Below are 20,487 nucleotides of genomic sequence, written 5' to 3'. Positions count from 1 at the left end.
ATTCTGGGTCCGAATAGAAAACACTCCGGAAATGTATGTGAGCTGGACATTAATAATTTCAAACATCACCGAAATCTTCTATCCGGTAAAATGCTGTTTCCGGAGCACGATAATTTTTTTTTATTTAATAAGTAACAACCTGCAGTCACTATGCGACTGCCAAGATTTACGTATTGTGAATAATAAAATTTGGCTTAATGATTCTTTGATATTTATAATCAGACTATACAAAGTTTGGGTACTTTTTAAATAAATTTTAAAAATAATAGTGCAATCACAGGATCAATTAGAAATAATTTAATGGACAAATGTGACGGAGCAAATTTATAGAACCAACAAACTATTCAAAACTCCTCCAAAAACGACATAAACAAATGACTATCACTGAAAAATATATAAAACCATGAAAAGGCACTAATTCTTATCAAAACCTGTCTGATGATAGAAAATTTAACTATAAAAATTTCTTTCAAAATAATATGTCAGTCATAAAATTTTCCTTACTATTTCAATTCTTTAAATCATAAATGAATATCGTTGAAAAAATATCAAACCCAATTTACGAGAAAGATATACCCGTTACTACATTTTTTCTTAGTCTCTTAATTATAGAAATTAATTTTTGACGTAAGGTAAAAGCCCCCATTATTGACATTATAAGAGTGATCATGAGTATTTGAATTTTTTATCGTGTTTCAAATCAATATTGTCAAATTTTTTTTTATAGAACATCTTGATCATTGTTTTTACTTATATAATTTAATTAATTAACTTTAACAGCAATACATTTAATAATTATTATATTAACCTAAAACCAACAGGTCGAATGTATGTATTGTTGACAGCGCAAAAAATTCAAAGAGCCGATTATTGACATACCATTGACCCTATTATTGACAGGTCTTTTATTACAGTTAAATTTATATTAACAATAATAATTTTTACTAACTAATGAAAAACTATCAATAATTTTTATTATTTTAAAATTCGTTTAAGATCTAGCTTTTCTATATTTTTTACCAGCTTTTTTTTTAAATTAAAATTAATTTTAACTCGATAAAGTATAAGTAAATGATTATATAGTTCTTTAGACTATAAATAATCTAAAATAATTTTAAACAATGCAATTACAAAAAAAAAGATTGAGAAATCTGGATTTGAAAATAAGGTCTTTCTTAAGAATATTGTTGAGAAATTACAAACGTATAAGCAGTTTTCCTGCTTGAAAAAATGAAATTTTTTTGCGGTTAATAGTTTATACCTTGGAATTAAATTTTACTATTTTTTAATTTTAAAAATATGTAAAATTGTCATGAAATATCAACAATTTTGAATATTAATAGATTTTAAAAATGAAATAATAAAATTAAATAGGGTGTCAATAGTGGGGGTCCTGCCAATAATGGGAGCTTTTACCTTAAATCAACAATTGACGTTTATCGCGAAATTCGAATCTATTTATAAATACTTTGAAAACTTATCATAATAAATTAATTATGACTGAAAAAAATATGAAACATTGAAAAATCACAAATTTAGGTCAAGACCTTTTCAATGATACTAAATTTAATTATAAAAACTCATTTTATCATACAAATACGCTAGAGATAAAGTTTTTCTTATTTAATTTTTTGATTTTTTATTTAAATTTTTTGATTTTTTTATTTAAATTTTCTTAATTATATAAATTAAAATATTAATCTCGGTAATTTTGAAAAAGAAAAAAAAATATATCTATTTAATCAGTTTGTTAGTACAAAGCAACAGATCTGATCAAATCGAAGCTTTGATAGGTTAATGATCACCGAATACAGAATCTCCATAAATAGAACGAAATGAAAGCCTCTAAGTCGACTAATTCAAACGGCAGTGGATCAAAGCCAGAATTAATTGGCCTCCAGGTTTGATGGCTTAACGTGGTGCTCCTTCTTCAATGAGTGTCGTCGACATTTGACGGATTAAACTCAAAAACCTATTTTAATGATCTCACAACAGTAGATGCTACGCCGTAGACGTTTTATACACACAAAGTTTGTTAATGCATAATGTATAATAATAATGCAGTTTATATCATATAATTTAGTTTAAGGATTAAAGTTCATACCTCGCCTGAAGCGACTGCTTCTCCTGGAATAAACAGCTCCGGGTAGACGTTGTCGAGGTACCATTTGAATGACTTACATCCAAGTTTACTTCTCAGCTGCTTACGCTCCGATACGTCTCCATAATTACCCTGTTTTGAAAAAAATCATCGTTGTAAAAATTTTAAATTATTGGATAATAATAATTATAATTAATAAAGAAAGATAGTTCTTATTTTCAGCCGAGGTACCCGATCTAATTCTTGAAGAATGTTAAATTTTTTATTATTATTCTTTCACCATAATATTTTTCGGTATGAGATCTCATACCATCAGAAGAAATCTTAGGTGAAAATACAATAATTAAAATTTTTGCGACAATTTTTGTTAGAGAATGTGTAAAGATAAAGTACTTCTTCTTATCTTTATATTTAAATATTCTTATCTTTATATTTAAATATTTGTAAATTTTGCCATTCGGCTTACTGCCTTGGCATTTAAACCAAATAAATAAAATAAATAAATAAATAAAGATGTAATTTTTATAATAAAGATGTAATAATTATAATATAATTTGAATTACATAAACTTATAAGGCGTGAAATTTTCTTTAAAATAAATACCTATATGTCTTAAATGAATTGAAAATATCAAGGCGCAAGAAACCGCGAAATTAAAAAAAAAATCGCTGTTCGGTCACACCCGACATAGATAGGTAGATTTCTTGTTTGAATATTGAAAAAAAACACGTTATCAAAAGGCAATAATGTCCTAAAATTTATTTTTTATTATATTTTTGCAAATAATGATATGAGAACGACTACAACAAATATGATATATTCAAAAACATCGACCTAAAAAATAGGATTTGTAATAGATTAAAGTTATTTGATGATAAAAGCTAAAAATTAATTTATTCTTGATTTTTTTTTAATTTTCTCAACTACGAAATAAATTGAAAAAAAGTATCAAAAGTTGACGAATAATAGCTTAATTTGAAGATAATCAAGTGAACTTTAAAATAAATTTAATAGATTTAAGCTAACTTTTACGGCTTAAAAATTATTTAAAGAAAAAGGGTCGAAATACGTTCATTGAAAAGTTTTTTCAAATTTTTAAAATCACGGAATTAATTAAAAAAAACATGAAAACTAGACCAACAATAGCTTAAATTGCAGGTAATTAAATGAAGTTTGAGATAAATTTAATAGATTTCATCTATCTTTAACATCTAGAAAATTATTTCCATAAAATATAGGGAATTCAAAATTTTTTTTAAACAAAAAAAATTTTCGAACACCCACAACTCGTATACTAACAGGCCGATTTTGCTCATCTTGCACTTATAGTTTCAAGTTTTTTACAAATGAAATTTTTTTTTATTTTTTTTACATAATATTTTCAATAAAATAAATTCTAAAAATTTATTTTATTTAAATTAGATGCCGGCTAACTTAATTTTCATTGTTAATTAACTTTTAGTGAACAAATGAAAATTCCATTTGAAGTTTTTTAACTTCCCGCTAAGAAAATCGAGAAGTTATTGGTTTTACCCCGTTTTTCGAAAATCGAGTTTTCATCAGATCTCGACGTTTTGAGGTCCTAGGAAGCTTCCCTGATTACTCCCGCGCGGTTGTCACTATGTCTGTATGTATGTGTGTGTGTGTTTTTTTTTATTTTATTTTATTTTTTTTATAGAAGAGGTCAAATACATTTACGTATACCAGGACGAGATGTTTGTCCTGGGTATGTCGGACTCGGAAGTCAATATTATTGACAACAATACCGACTAAACATCCTCCTCTCTCTTTCCCCATAGATGTTACGGGGAAGACTGGATCGGGACCGCGTTAGCATTACTTCAATCCAGTCCGTGTTGCGTCTTACGACGGTTGCTCCTAGTTACTAGTCTCTTTCTGCGATTTTTTCATTTAAAAGACCCTGCGCATAGGCTGCGACAGCTGACCAGTTATCTTCTTTTTTGATCATGCAGGTTACTAAGCTCTCAGGGTAGAGCGTGGTGCCAATAGTTTCATCAGTACTGCTTTTGTAGTCCTTCCACCGGTCACACTCAAAGAACGTGTGCTCGACGTTGTCAATTTTGTCTGGGCAGTATTTGCACGTTGGTGTGCTGTGCAGTCCCATCTTAAAAAGATAGGCACTGAACTGCCCATGTCCCGTCAATAGCTAGGTCAAGAAAAAGTCTGTTTCTCCGTATTCCCGAGAAAGCCAGACGTTGATGTTTGGGATCAGGCGTGCCGTCCATCTACCCGTCTCTCCCGATGTCCATCGGTCCTGCCACTCTTGTTGCGTTTCCGCCTTTATCCTCGTTCTTGCGTCCTTCATGTTTTCGTCACTGTTTTTAGCGTCATAGAGTTTCGTTCTCTCAAACGCGAGTAGGTCGATGGGTGCGGCTCCTGCAATGACCAATATAGCCGCCTCGGAAACCGTTCGATAGGCGCAGGCAACCCTGAGAGCGCCTCGCCGCTGCACTGCCGCTATTTTTCGTCGGTAGGTCTTCTGTTTCAATATGCCTGCCCATATTTTTGCTCCAAAAAACAGTACCGAGTGGACTACTTCTAGAAGAATTCTTCTCTTTTTGGTTCTTGGTCATGATTCTTGCTAGGCTAGACACCGTCTTGCTGGCTTTCTTGCATGCACTGTCAAGGTGTTCGCGAAAAGATAGTTTCTCGTCTATCATTACCCCTAGATAGCGCAGGGCCCTTGTTGACGTCAGTGTTGTTCCTTCCATGTCCACAGCGAATGGTTTTGGGAACCATTTTTGACGTGTCAGAACAACCATCTCGGTTTTATGCTTGGCGAGTTTCAGGTGTTGTTTATCAAGCCAGATCTCGACGGCGTCAATGGTTTCCCGGATCAGTAATTCGGCCTCTTTTACGCTGTCTACTACTATCGTGGCCGCAACGTCGTCTGCAAAGCCCGTTAGCTCTACTTGCTTTGGTAACGAGATTTCAAGAAGCTCGTCGTAGTCCGCATTCCATAGATCGGGCCCCATTATTGAGCCTTGCGGTACGCCAGCCGTTATGGCGTATTCTTGTGGGCCTTCCGTAGTTTCCGCTATTAGCTTTCTTTCATCCAGGTAGTTGTCGACTAGTGCCAGATTCTCTGGCTCCGCGTCAAACTTGTGCTCCAGAGCATCTAAAATGTCTCTCCAATTTGCGCTGTTAAATGCGCTTTTGACATCTAGCGTGAGAAGGAGACATACTTTACGAGCTTTGAGGCTACCAGACCATGCTTGTGTTGCTGTTTTTATAACTTTCTCGATCGCTCCGACTGTCGAACGACCTTTCCGGAAGCCATGCTGGTTGGTGGCAAAACCTCCAGCACGGTCGATGTCGTTGCGAAGTCTCCCTTGTATGAGCTTCTCGAGCAGTTTTACAGCAAGGTCTAGCATACAGAGTGGTCTAAATGACGAAGGTATTATGGGGGTTCCCTTTCCTTTGTCTAAGAGAACCAATCTCTGCCGCTTCCAGACCGCGGGGAACGTGCCAGTTGCCAAGCATGCGTTGTAGGTGTTCAGGAGTATGTCTGGGTGTTTCAGGGCTACAATCTTGATCACCGCTGCCGGGATGCCATCAGGTCCAGGTGCCTTTCCTGTTTTGAGTGACTTGGCCGTGTCTTGTAGTTTCTTAGTTGTGAAGGGTGTTCCTTCGCTGTTTTTAGCGTAGTGTTTCTTCTCCCACGGCGGGTGTTTGGGGAAAAGCTTCGCTACAATGCTGTCCATTAAGGCAGGAGACTTCAGCGCTTCTGGTGAAGCCTTTCCAAGTCGTTTGGTGACAATTTGGTAGGCTTTGACCCAGATGTCCTTGTCGAGATTATTACAGATCTGTTTCCACAATATCGCTTTTCTTGCTTTAATGGCTCGGTTTAGCGTCTTTTTGGCCTGCTTGTACTCTTTTGAATACAAGCCCTCGCTTGGGGAGCGTTTCGCGGCTCTCGTTGCGCGGCGACGTAGCTTATGACATCTTTTGCGAAGTTCTGCTATGTCTGTTGACCACCAGTACGCTGGCCTGTGGAAACTCCTATTTTTCAGCCGCGACATAGAGGCGTCACATGCGGCAGCAATCTCCTTCATCATATTTAGCACTGCCTTTTCCGTCTCACTGCAGGTATCCGGAGTCGGGTTGTTCTGAAGGATAGACCAGCTTCGTGCAAGTGAAGCTCGCAATGCATCTAGATCAAGCCTTCTGGCATTCTACTTCCGCTTAGAAAGGTCGCGTTGTGAAACCGGAGTAGATGACAATCCAACGTTGAATGTCACAAACTGGTGGTCACTGCCACTGTATTCTTCGGATACAGTCCAGTCTTCGATCATGTTGGCAGTCCTTGGAGTCGCCAACGAAATGTCGAGGATGGACTCTTGGTACCCTGGTCTTCTAAAGGTCATGGTGCTCCCGGTGTTCAGCACTATGAGGTCGAGTCTAGCCGCGACGTCAGCGACCTCGTTACCTCTGGTGTCGGAGAAAGCAGCGCGCCACTCAGCCGATTTAGCGTTGAAGTCTCCGGCTACGATGACTTCGCCGTTGAACTTAGTGACCGCATCTTCTATATTTGCCAGTTTCTGTCGGAACACACTAATCCCTTCGTTAGGTGAGAGATAGACGCTCATGAAGTAGGTTGTGGAGGTTTGAATCCAGACAAAACCTGCTCCACTTCCGCTGTTGTTGACGGTAACGTTCTTTGTGTTCACAATCCAAATTGCTGCCGTGCCAGTTTCGTCTGCGAACCATGTTTTACCTTCGATGTTTATATATTGCTCGCAGATAAAGCTGACGTCGATTTTATCTTCAAAGACACGCGGGCGCAAAAGGTTTTGCGCCAAGGCGCACCTATTCAGGTTGCCTTGTAGTATGCGTGTCATTTCTGCCCTCTCTTGGCTTCTGCAAGTGCTGTGCGGAATGCCCTGCAAGCTCCAGTGCCAGAAATATGGCATAGACCATCCTGGGCATCTTTGTCCGGAGCACAAAGGAAGCATTTTGGCTTCTCCGTGCAAAACTAAGACATTTAAAACAGCGGGTTACTTTTGAAACTGGGCGTATACGACAGTTCACCCAACCGATCATTATATGGGCCTTGTCAAGGGCCTTAATCGCACTGGCCTCGTCTACTTCGCAGAAGGCTGCCCGATTTCCTCGTGGTGTGGGTTTTGTCAAATTTATTCGTTTGACCTCCAGGCTGTCAGTGAATTCACGTTTGAGTGCTTCACGGACTTCGCTCTCGGTAGAGATTTCGTCCAAGTCGAGGATCTCGATCGTGTGTGTGTGTGTGTGTGTGTGTGTGTGTGTGTGTGTGTGTGTATGTGTGTGTGTATGTGTGTGTGTGTGTGTATTAGGGTGTGCCAAAATGTAACTCCCGTGGAGAATCTTTTAAAATTGGAATTTTTAGTTCCGCTTTTAACAGGGGCTGCGTTTGGGCATTTCCTGATATATTTTGGTATGAGACAATGTATTTGATTTTCATAAAATTTTTTAACAGAAGCTTAGTTTGGGTATTTCCGGTGAAAATTCAAAGTTTGGCCGGAAGTGCCCAATTAAATCTCCTGTTAAAAATCCTATAAATAATCAAATGAATTCTCTCAACCCTAAATATCTCAGGAAATGCCCAAACACAGCTGCTGTTAAAAGTGGAACTCAAAATTCCATTTTTAAAAGGTTCTCCACGGAAGTTACATTTTGGCACACCCTAATGTATGTATATATATATATATATATATATATATATATATATATATTTATAAGCATATATATATAAGCATAGAAAAGCATAGAAAAGCTCTCTCTTCAAGCTCGGAGAGCTCAAAATAACACACAAATTGTATTTTTGATCTCGGAGAGCTCAAAAACATCATTAGTGCAATTTTAAACACCTAGGTATGGAATTAGCGGGAAGTTACAGGGATGGCCTTCAGGGTCTACCGTTTTTCTAATTTTTTTTATCAGTTACATACGTGATTTATTCAAGCTTAAGATCCTGACAGAAAATTTTACTGCTCGCGATAAGTTTAATCAATATGAACGAGACAATAAAATAATTTTCAAAGATGAAAATAAGACAGAAAAAATTAACTAATAAATTAGTTTAATAAAAAACTATTTAATTTGAATGAAATTTGTTTAACTTCTGACAGGCAAACTGGGTAAAAAGTACCCACCCCAAAAATTCAACTTAAGTCTAATTTTATAGACTTTGTCATGTTAAATGTTATATTAATATTACTAAATTATTTTAAAAATATTTCTATCTTATGCAGAATTATTCGAGCTTTAATTTAAAAACAATAAAATTCCTTTGCCTTTGTTGAATATTTAAAATTAAATTGCACTAATTTTTTTGTTACCCTCATTGATGTTAGAGAAATACCGTTCAGATGTTTGCCTGTCAGGGGTTATTAATAATATTTTTAATTATGAATTATGACTGATAAAAGCTGCAATATAGCCTGAGAGCGCCCGAGGCGCGTTTATGAATAAATTCATATTGTTTAACCTAATTAAACAAGTTCTGACTTTTTTGATAGAGCTTAATTCAACTATAGAAACTCATTTTGAAATAAATGTGTGCCCGTCGCAAATTTTTTTTTTGATTCTTTCAATTACAAAGAATAATATTTAACACATATAAAGAAAATGCCATAAACAAAACAAAATAAATAAATAAAAAAATTTTTTTTAGTTTGAAATTCTCATCTATTTATAACTACTCCGAAAAGTTATCATAATAAATTAAGGTAGTACGAGCGCTCGGCAGGGTGGGGATAGGTATTGACTCTAGCGCGGTAAGGGGAGAGCAGTAACCATATGATTTTTCTCAATATATAGATATAAATTCAACATTGGCTAATGGCGGCATTTATTTTTCTTTTAATTGATACACTTTAATTAGTTGGGCAAGTATAAGTTTTTTTGAATTAAATTTATCACTAATATATTTACTTTCATACATAAGTTTTTTAAAAATATTCACCGAGAGTTTTACGAGAAAAATACAGAAATTTATCAATATTTAAAGGTTACCTTATAAGACCAATGTTAAATTGCTCAACTTCAAAGTTAATTATTTATTTAAATAACCGAGCAATCTCCTTCAAATTTTTGGAATTTATTTAGACATATTTAAACTTCATATTAAAAAAAAAATCAAGCCTGTTATCAAAAGTTGCCTTGGTGCTCGTACTACCTTAACTATCGCTAAAAAGCATATTGAACCTTTCAAAGGCAAATTCAGGTCAAGCCCTTTCTAATGATAATTGATTAAATTAAAAAATCCATTTTATTATATAAATACCCCGAAGACAAAATGTTCTTTATTCTCTCAATTATATAGATTATTACTAGTATAATTATGAGTTATAAAATTCAAAAACAATGAACTTAAATTGATAATAATATTTAAAATAAATTACTATACAATTAAATACTAACCTTATCATGACCTATACGTTGATAATAATACTGTGCATATTCATCTAGCCACACCTCACTCAGTCTAATGCTATTTCTCTTGAGCACGTTTACTCCACTTCTCCATTTGTATGGCGAGCGCTTTCTGAAGATGTGACCGACATGCGAGCACGGTACTATTTCTAAAGTACCTATAACACGTACAGAAATAAAATTATTATTAAACAGTAATCAGACAGAAAAAAAATAAAAAAAGGATATTGATTGTCCTGAAAAAACTAACAAAACCATCCAGCTTATTTCGTTTAATTGATTGCTAGTTTAATATTTCATCCTGTCAATAATTCACCTGCTGCATTGTTTAGGACTATTACCGTGAATTATTATTGAGAGCAAAGGTGAAGGAATTTTTATTTAATAAAAGTTTTATCGGTTATGAAATATTTTACGGCGTCAATATTTTAGACCATATAGTCCTCGAGTACATACGTGAAAAATAAACAGTGATCTGTCGATAGTTCGTTCAACTTTTCTATTTAATATTTACTTTTTTTTTTTTATTACCAAATTACTCTTTTAATTTTTTTAATAAACTCTCAATAAACATCAAATATTCTCATAATTTATTATAGAAAAAAATTTGGTGCTTAAATATACTTTGGTTAGGTTTTTCTGCTAGCGAGAAATCTAGGCCATCTAGTGGTAAAACCAAAAATTAATTTTAAACTAAATAAAGTTTGCGGATAAGATATTGAATTTCAGGTTTAATGTTTGAGATATCACCTCTAATTTTGAGAAAATACTTCTAAAAAAATTTTATTAATTCCAAGAACTGTTTATTTTTTTAATGAAAGTGAGTTTACTGAATGAAAAATCATAAAAAATTATTAAAAACTTAGTCAAAAAATTAATAATTATTCATTTTGATAGTAGCAAAAAGTTCGGTCTTTATATATACACTGGTCAGATTTTTCTATTTGCGAGAGACGTAGGCCATCTTGCGGGAAAACAAAGAACTAACTAAAAACTTTTTAATTTACTTGAAAAAAAATTTTAATAATAAAAAGGTTATACGAATTAAATTTAAATATAGACTTTTGTTTTCTCATTTTGAATTTTTTTTGGATGATAAAGAATTTGATTTGTTCAAGAATTAATTTTGATCACTTTTAAATTGTAAAATTTTTAAAAAACAACTTATTTCTTTCACATTGAAATCATAGAAAATAAGTAAAGCCCGTATATATAGTTTAGTAAGATTTTTCTGCTAGCAAAAGAGTGCAGCCACCTAGCGGCAAAAACAAGAATTAATTTAAGGATACTGGGAATTTTTTGATTAAAAATTGAAAATAAAATAAAAATCAAGAGTATAAATATTTATAAAGGTGAAACGTAAATAAAAACTTTTACAAATCAATCTTTGAAACGCGGCCGTGACCTTTTAAATTCTTAAATTTCTTTCGATTTTCAGGTAGTGTTAAGCTCAAAATAAATAATCTATGAGTATGAATAATAAACTTACCTCCACACATCCAAGTTTTAAAAGAGAGTTCTAAATTTTCACCACCCCAAATGTCAAAGCCGCTATCGTAAGTTCCAAGCCGTTCAAAGAAGGCCCGATCGATTGCGAACAAACCGCCGGCCATCGTCGGCGACCAAACAGGTTCTGCTGAATTTTTGTGCCGCTTTTTCTCACGTTCCGGTACTGCATGCCAGTTGAACTTAATAATGAGCGATCATATTATTTATTGATAAACATGTATTGAAATAAAATATATTTCTTGGAAAAAGCAATAAGTACGAAAAAATTCAACTCTTTTATGAATTTTGCTAAAGTTCGATACATACCTGGAGGTTCCAGTCAAACCCTCCGACATTAACACCACCGGAATCGCGCCAGTGGTATTCTAAAGTAGTGTCGTCGATAACGTCGATCACAGGACAGACAACCGTGGTTGGATCCCTGGCAATCCGATCCAGCAAGGGTTCTAACCACCCTTCAGTGCATTCACAATGGCTGTCTAGGTAGGTGAGAACAGGTGCTGTAGCAGCGGCAGCTCCCAACAGACGGGCGCGGATTAATCCTTCACGCTTTGACGCGCGGATTATTTTAACTTTCGGGTAGTTCATCATATAGTCTAACAGCTGCCTCTTTAGATGAGCTGAAAAATGAAAAGTTTGTTGAAAAAAAGAAGAAAATAGATTCTTTAATTTGGTAAAACGGGTTCAATTGATACAATTTTGATAAATGCTAAAAATTTTTGGAAAAAAATGTAAATTTTAATGAGAAATTTTTGGATATGAACATACAAGTTCTCTTCAAATTTTGTTCTTGTATGATCACTATGTCTCTAAAATAAAATAAATTGAAATTTTCAATTGTAATAGTTTTTAAACTCAAACATATCAAATTAATGTTTAAACAGTCTAATATTCAATTGATTAACTTGAAACTGAATATTACTAATATCAGAAAAATAAATTTACTGTAAACAGCTCCTTAGAAATATATATTCTGTTCACAGAAGAAAGTTGAAAGCTTATATTTACTCTGGTAAGATTTTCTGGTAGTGAGAGGGAATAGCCACCTAGCGGTGAAGTCAAGAACTAACTTTTTAAAAAATACTAAATCTAAACTTTAAGTTATTAGGATTTAATTCCGCTAAAATGTAGTGATTTTTATATAAGTTAGAAAATTTTGAATACCATCAAAATTTTGAGTCTTTTTATCAACTATTTGTATATGATTGGAAATTCCCTTGAAATTTTCAAATTGTATACTTAACTATCTTTTTAATACTTCCAAAATAGATATTTTTCGGTTTTGCAGAATATAAGATTTTTTTAAACGTAAACAACAATTTACAAGTCAAAATATATTAGATAGAGTAGAAGTACCGGTTTTAGCAATCTTAGGATTATTTATAGCAACTTGATATTTTAGTGAATTTGTAAAAAATTCAACAATTCAAGTAGAATTTTTATAGAATTTATGAATTAGTATATTTATACAAATTGAATTTATTAAGTCTTGTGCTTATAAAAATATTTATTTAATATTCAGCCTTTCAAGTTGAAATCCACTTTTAATAATGTTAGATAACAAAATGAATTCTAAATTATTTTTAAATGATATATTTTCTACAAGCAAGAAAGTGTTACCACCTAGTGATAAAACCAAAAACTACCTTCTAATAAAAAGTGTAAATTTTACGTTATTTCAACAAGATCACCCTCGAATGTATTCATTTCACACGAAAACTTGTTTTAAAATAACAAATTCTTATATCAGAACATAAAATTCTCTTAAAACTAACTTTATATTTAAACCAACACTATTTCTCTCTAATAAATTAGTTTTTTTTTTTTCAGTTTACATCTCCGACCACGTTTCACTCCTTTTGTTACTATTCTTGCTAGTTGTAAAAGTTAAAGGTGAATATTTCTCGGAAGAAAAACGTTGGAAAAGGGTCATCAACGTCGCTTCCTTTGCTTTCGGAAGTTGTAAGATAAGCATTCAGCCCGGAAGCTACAATCATAAACACACTTAATGTCTAACCATCCTGGAACTTGCAACAGTTCTGTGTTGTATGTTCTATACAAACTCGTAACAGAATTCAGAGCCTAGAATCCAGTTATAACAATAACATTTCACATGTTATGGGTCAAATGGAGCACGTGACCTATTACATTAACATCATGTCTGATCACGCGAAACCTGTGCCCTAGCCTACAACGGTATCTACCGTATGGTAGACATAATATAGGTGGATAGCGAACCAACCCGAGACACCAGAATGCTGCTATCGATACTATTTTATCAGCGAGTTCATCATTGTGACACATCTTTCATCGGACAAATTGCGCTTTAACTACCACTAAATCACTGAACCTTGTTACTGGTAATAGTGACAGTAAATTACTGAATTACGGAACAAACTAGAAAGGTCATTAGGTTTTTTTTTTTTTAAATTACGAAAAAGCAACTTAAGTCGGGCAGCATTAGAGCTCTAATTACGAGCATAAATATGTACTTTGTGCAGGCTCATGGCCCAAAGTAATCTATAATTACTATCCTAGCTGCTAGCTAAGCTTATAAATCATTAGCGAACGGCTAATTACTAGTTCTCAATCATTATTCAAATCTTTCGTGGCTATGACGTTAATCTTAATCTTCCTTATTACTCATCGCGAACAAAGTAAAGTACCCGGTTATTTACCTGCTCCATAGATAGTACTTAGTATCTATTTAATCTGAGTCAACAAGTCGATAAATATAAATTTTGCAGTAAAAATCGTTAATTCCTTCGTCTCATCGTCTCGTTTATTATTTTATATTCCTCCTATAGGATAATGTCAGTTTATAATGTTTTAAAATCTTCAATAAAAATAAGTAAGGTAAGAAGTTTTTACGGGTCAAACTAGATTTTTATAAGTTGAGAATGTTAAAAATTGAATTTTTAATATTTTTTATCGTCAGCTTATTATTTAGTAGGTCAAAAATAATTGAAATTTTAAAAATTAAAAGTCGAATTTTTTTTTATAGAAGTCACTAAGAATTTTTTAAAGTTCATTCACATGCCGAATAAGTATTTTGTAATTTACAATACAGAAATAATTATTATTTTGTAAGATTTTTATCTATTTCCTTGGTGGTTTATTTATATTGTTCAGTGTGTCAACTTAATATAAACAAAATTTAAAGTTCGTTGATATTGATATTGACTAATTGGAAGAAAAAATTTCAAGTGCTCTAATTTGAAAGTTTAAAAAATCTTGAGCGAGTCCTAAAACAATTTTTTGTCGATCTGATTTTTGTTGAGGGCGTGTGAAAAATTATAAGCTAACATATTTTCATGGTAAACTCGAAGAAAAAAACAATTCGGTTTCTTTGCGCCGCGTCATTATATAATTTAGTAAGCTTTTTCTGGAAGTGAGAGCCGTTGGCCATCTGGCGACAAAACTGAGAACTACCTTTTGAAAAAAATTTATGCTTATCAAACTGTATAGTTGTGCCGATAATATTCCAACAACGAAACCTGATTTTTAAATGATCAATATAATATTATGTCAGTTACGAAAAAAATAATAAATACTAATTTTTTTATCGAATTCTGGTTCTACGCAACTTGTCTTAGCATACATCTTAAATTCTGAAGATTTTTTTATTAATTAATAAGAAGTTAAATATTTTCAAACTCTTTATTACCAATCATCCCATCAATCTTGTAAAATAATCTCACAGTTTCTTTTCAAGACAATTTAATCTCGTATTAAAGTCATAATAACTGACTTTAATCTAAAATTTAATGAAATTTACTCGAGAGCATTATTGGATTTCATTACATCCCCGAGATAAAGCAGTAGGGCAAGCTGAAGGGCTGAACAAATATTTGAGCATGAATATATAATATTTAAGGATTAATGAGTTTCTGAATGCCTTTGAGGCTCTAGATCTATGAACATTACAAATAATTTTACTTACGCATGTCGGAGTAATCGTCGACGAGGATAATTTCCTGGATGAGGTGCTCTGGTGATCTATCCAGTACCGAGTGAACCGTCCTCAGCAGAACCGACCAGGCTTCGTTATGGAAGCAAATAACTACCGCCGTTGCTGGTAAGTCGGTTCGGTATCTGCCGGGTTGTTTACACCTGGAACATTAAATTTTTCATTTTTTTTTTTATCATTATTTTCTTGCAGTGTTTGTAAAATTTCATAAATTAAAAAAACGTCAATAAAAATTAACAAACCTAGAAAACTTTGATCTATAAAAATTCGTTGGACTAAAGAAGCTTTCTCATAATTCAAGAAATTTTTTTTAATTGATGGAATTAAAATAGCTGAATTAAGAAAATAAATTTTGATCGGAAAATAATTTGTTCTTAAATTAAGGTAAAAAGGTTTTCATTTAAAAGTCGAGGATTTGGAATCTTAATAAATAATTATCTGAGCTAAAGAAGTATATACTTAACTCAATAATATTAATGTCATTGGTTTGAAAATATTCATTTTTGCCCGAAACTAAGAGTAATGTAAATTTAACGCGAGACAGGACTCTAACCCTGATCGGTATTTGCTTTCAAGAAAGAATAATACCATAATCTCAAGAGATATTACAATACAAATATAAATAATGCTGTGAAGCGGGAAAGAATAGGAGTTACAGTAATTATTACGTGAAGCGTTCCACATTCACGTAACAGGATATTGGTAGGGAAGGATTGAGAAAGGAAAGTGGAGAGGATCATCTTAATGTGAGTTTATAGAATATGCGAGAAAAAATTATTAGATAGCTCGGACTGGGATTCGAACCCAGAACCTTCCGAAGACATGTCGGCTACTCTACCATTTGAGCTATCCGGTCTATACAAATATATCAAGATATATATTTGCCATATGTGATATGAAGAACATCATCTTTGAGAGTTTAATTATTTTATTTTGTTAGTCCGAATTATTTTATGATTAATTGGAAAAATAAATATTTTCTGATAAATAATTTCATTGAATTATTTAAAACTTTCAATGAAAATTTTCAGTATCGAAAAATAATTTTCTTGAATCAAGGTATCCTTATTTTCTATGTATTTAACGATAATGGGAATCTGATAGAAATTGTAATTGTGATTGCAATTGTAATTAAAATAGCGGTTTCGCGACAGCTGATTGCTGATGACTTCCAGCATTATTGCTCTACTAAAACTAAACCAAATTCTTTGCTCTTTACTCCAGAAACTCTTCATACACTCAGCATTTGTATAGGCACCACACTTACAAATGTACATAGTACGTAGATACTAAAGTACAAACTATCTCCATGAATGGTTAGGTGCCTTATTCAGTGTGTCGAATGGAGATGGAGGCAAGTGGATAATGCCGGCGTTGAAAGCCAATCGACCAGAAACGATTCAAGTTACACTTGGGTTTAAACCGACTTGAGCGACCTTCATTCACTTCAGTTTAAATTCTATCTTATCGGATATCCTGTACTAAATGTTCCTGCTCTTGCTCCTCCTGTGGTTCTCCTCTTTCCGAGCTTTCACTCCGTCATTTTATGTATATGACTCTAGTGTATTATTTACAGACGATTAATTGTCATTTATCTCTTCACTTTATGGTGTTCATTATCATCACAATGTTTAATGTTGGAATGAAACTTGAGCTGATTGGGATTTAATTGATGAACTTACAACTTTCAACGTATGAGACATTACTAACTTTTGATGTATACTACAGTCTGTTCGATTCGTACCGTTTAATGGTAAGAAAATTAAAAGAATTTTCACGATTTTATTATCGCAATTTTTATTGAATAGAATAGTTACGGTGAACTAAAACTTCTCATTAGATAATTTTGCATGCCTTAAGCGCGAACGCGTTAAAGCATAGCTTTGTTGGGGACTAAAAATCAAGTTTCCTATCTCGTCAAGAGAATTCTATATAATATGACACTTAAGTGACAATAGTACACTTAAGTGACGCGGCTTGGTCGTACATCGTGTTCGATTAATAATTTACTTAAATTTTCAAGTTATCAATATCTCTAAAAGTTTTGAATAGAATTTGTTTCAGAATAGCCCTCTGTCGAATATCTTCAAACTGTGATATCTTTTGAATGCGTCGTTCGATTTTGATCTTCTTGATAGTATTTAACGCAGTTTTTCAAGCCAAGAAAATTTATATCGGGTTTCAAGTCAATTGGTTGATAAGTTCAAAATTTATCTCAAGAAAAAAAAACGTAAATTTTTTGGTCGATTTTTATTCTTCGAGTATCTTATTTTTTTCTTCTTTAGTTATGAAGAAACTACTTGACCAATTAATTAAAAAATTTTTTAGGGCCTAATGGTAAAAAAATGAACTGGATGCAGTGAACCGGGTCCAAATTGGGTAATTAGTTCACGAGATATCGCCAAAAATATATGGATCAAGAAAATTTCCAAATCAGTGTTCTTGACCCAGTGTTATTTATATTTGAATAATTCCAAATTTATTAGACCGATTTATTCTAAAGTTTATCAGCGTTGAAATGTTTGAAAACTGAGTAGATTGCTACAAACCAGGTTCAAGTCAGGTAATTAATTCACGAGTTATTGCCAAAAATAAATGGGTCGAGAAAGTTTTTCAATTATTGTTCTTGACTCAGTGATTTTTCTGAATATCTTTGAAACGGTTCGACTAATTGACTTCAAAATTAAATCAGATCTAAGTCTAAGTAGACCCTTTCGATTTGCATGACACGCTTCTCAATCGGTTCACTTACTGTAAAGATATCGCACGACAAAAACAAATTACACACAATAATACGAACGTTCTTCTGAAAACAGTCAGAATTACTTTCTTGGGCTAAAAAACTTCAAAATCTAATAAAAATTCTTCTCTGAAATCGTACTCAGGTCAACAACTTTTCAATTTAAAAAAATTTTTAATTTTTTGAAGCAGTTAGTTAAAAATTAAAAAAGTATTCAGTCTACAGTCTAGAACTTAATTGTATTGATACAAAGGTTCAAATTTTAAAAAACTTCGTCAATTAACAAGTCTTTGACTAAGTTTATCAACAAAGTAGAAAATAGAAGAGGAGGATATGCTGAAGACGGTCAGTATTAGTTGCAAGTTTGATGTTGGATTGAATCCAAGTTTACAATCTGCATTTATTGGTCCAGTGTCTAGAATCTAGCAGCTAGTGTCTTTGACGCTGCAACGACAGCAATCTACTGGTTTATAAATTTCGAATCCTTGGCTGGGTACAGCTCACAGCTCTAGCATCTGGTACATGGATCTGGAGCAAACTGGCGAATAGATATAAAGGAAAACCACCGAACCAGACACTACACAATGCCACAGGGACATGCCAACTGTTCGTCCAAATTCATACTACATCCGATGTCTATGTGAACCCAATGGACGTGAAGTGGCAACCAGAGATTATTTGACGTCCAAATAACAAACTTTGAATTCTCGAGGTAATTCATCTCAGATCCTACTGCTTGATCCGTCTTTTATTATTTTTTTTTGTAGATTATTATTATTATTATTATTATTATTATGCCTTCAATTGAATCGATACGCGTTATATATTGCTTTAACTTTATTAGTTTCTCGGCGGAATGCGGATTAACATTCCGACTTGCGTGTCGAAGCGGAAATCGATCCGAGATGAAATAGATTTTATTTATTCTTTGTTCTTTTATTACCTTGTTTTCGCGTATGGATCCAATTTTTATTTTTTTATGCGAAAAATTTTGTTTTAGATTAAATTCGGGTTCGGGTTGGTTAAAGAACAAAGCTAATTCAATATTAATAATTAATATTCTATGCATATAAATATTAGTATGAAAAGAATTTGATTAAAGCTTTCCAATTCTAACATTTTTTGATAAAAAATATTTTTAATAAATTCTACTCAGTGAAATTTTTTATAAATAAGACAAATTGTTATTTTTATGATTTAAAAAATTTTGGTCTTTTTTTGTGCACTGGTAAAAATTTTCCGCTAGCAAGAACCGTAAAGGAAAGGTCAATCAACTTCAGACAAAACTTTATATCAATAACATTGAATTAATAAAATGTCAATAAGCCTTTATCATTTTACTTTGAACATTTTTTAATTAATGAGGTAGTTTGATTTTTCGTAGAATGAGTTTTAATTACTTTCAAACTGGAAAGTTGTTCAATAATAACTTATTAATCCCGCACTGAAATAGATGAAAGTTTGTCTATTATATATACTCTGGTAAGATTTTTTTCACTAGTGAGAAGCATAAGCCATCTAGCGGCAAAACCAAGAACTAACCGCAAGCAAAATAACGGTCAAAGTACGTAATCATCCAAAATATCCACAAATTGAGCATTCTACAATGTAAAGTCTCGATAAAATAACAGAAGTTGTCGACTGTTTGCACAAAGTATAGCTTTGTAATCCTTTCAGATAAAAAATAGAAATAAACGAGTCCTTGTACGAGCAGAAATGTAAAACAAGTTTGAAATGAACCGTAAAACGTGTAGTGATAGCAGTACAATCAGAGTTTGATCCCGGTTAACGTATAAAAGCCCTCCGGGACACAAATGACGTCTACGGCAGGCAGAGAGCAGCGGGATAGAGACAAGTGTTTTCCGTGATCTCTCAGGCATGTACTCGCTGGTGCATACGCTCTAATACTCTTTGGTAGTCATGTGCGCTTTACTTGCTTTTCAAGCTTTCATGTTAATCGATCATAGGAGTTAACCTTAAGCCCCTCTCCTCCCAAGTAAGTTTAAATAACCGTGAACGATTTTGTAAATACCCTTGCTGCGGTATCACGATGATTAAAAGCTCCCAGGATATAAAACCACATGAGAGAATTATATTTGTACACTTAATTTACGGTATAGCTCATGAACAACCCTGTGTGGTACATACCGCTAATGAACATTCTCTTTATTCCGATATTCAAACGTCATGTTTGAGCACAGTTTTACTACTTCAATTAGCTTCCGAGCTTTGTGCTTCTATCTACCTTATTATTATTTATCACTCCTTTGTTCTCAACAAATAAACTTTTCGAAAGCTCGTTACATCATATTCCATATTCTGAAATCCAACACACGTTTATGTAATCCTTTTTTTGATTACTTTTGACGATTATATTTAAATTATACATATGTCACTATTTCAACCGCTAAAATGCTCCTATAAACTTTCGTCCGTCATGACGTTTCGCATATTAATGTTTATTAGCGAATGTACGATGTTCGACCCGCGTAATTGAAGCTCCGTCATATTGCGAGCAAAATAAATCTCCCAGATACATTATATTGTACAATGACAGCCAGCAGCTGAAGAGTAATGTCCTTTGCTGTTAACGAATTAGGAAAATGGTAAATAAAACAAATACTGACGGAATTTTACGGGAATTTGAAGGCTTATCCATCACAACAAGTAACATAGTATCAATTTTCAATATCAGATGGAACTACCTGGTAAATTATTAAAAATTTTAATCTT

At 33.0% G+C, this 20,487-nt stretch overlaps 1 protein-coding gene across 8 annotated transcripts in view; it reads right to left on the bottom strand.

Moving 5' to 3' along the window:
- The window catches only part of LOC123270893 (putative polypeptide N-acetylgalactosaminyltransferase 9), a 263,471-nt gene that overhangs the window by 10,052 nt on the left and 232,932 nt on the right, over positions 1–20,487 (bottom strand). For all 8 annotated transcript variants that reach the window (XM_044737052.1, XM_044737053.1, XM_044737045.1 and 5 more), the window contains 5 exons: positions 14,988–15,157; positions 11,351–11,664; positions 11,025–11,223; positions 9,524–9,693; positions 2,105–2,233 (listed from right to left, as the gene is read on the bottom strand). In XM_044737052.1, coding sequence (XP_044592987.1) covers positions 2,105–2,233; positions 9,524–9,693; positions 11,025–11,223; positions 11,351–11,664; positions 14,988–15,157 — 982 coding nt within the window. The remainder of the gene's footprint in view (positions 1–2,104; positions 2,234–9,523; positions 9,694–11,024; positions 11,224–11,350; positions 11,665–14,987; positions 15,158–20,487) is intronic.

Source organism: Cotesia glomerata, linkage group LG8, assembly GCF_020080835.1.
Source record: "Cotesia glomerata isolate CgM1 linkage group LG8, MPM_Cglom_v2.3, whole genome shotgun sequence".
Taxonomy (NCBI): Eukaryota; Metazoa; Arthropoda; class Insecta; order Hymenoptera; family Braconidae; genus Cotesia; species Cotesia glomerata.
Note: the sequence above shows the minus strand (reverse complement) of the source record. Positions and strands in the feature narration are given on the sequence as shown.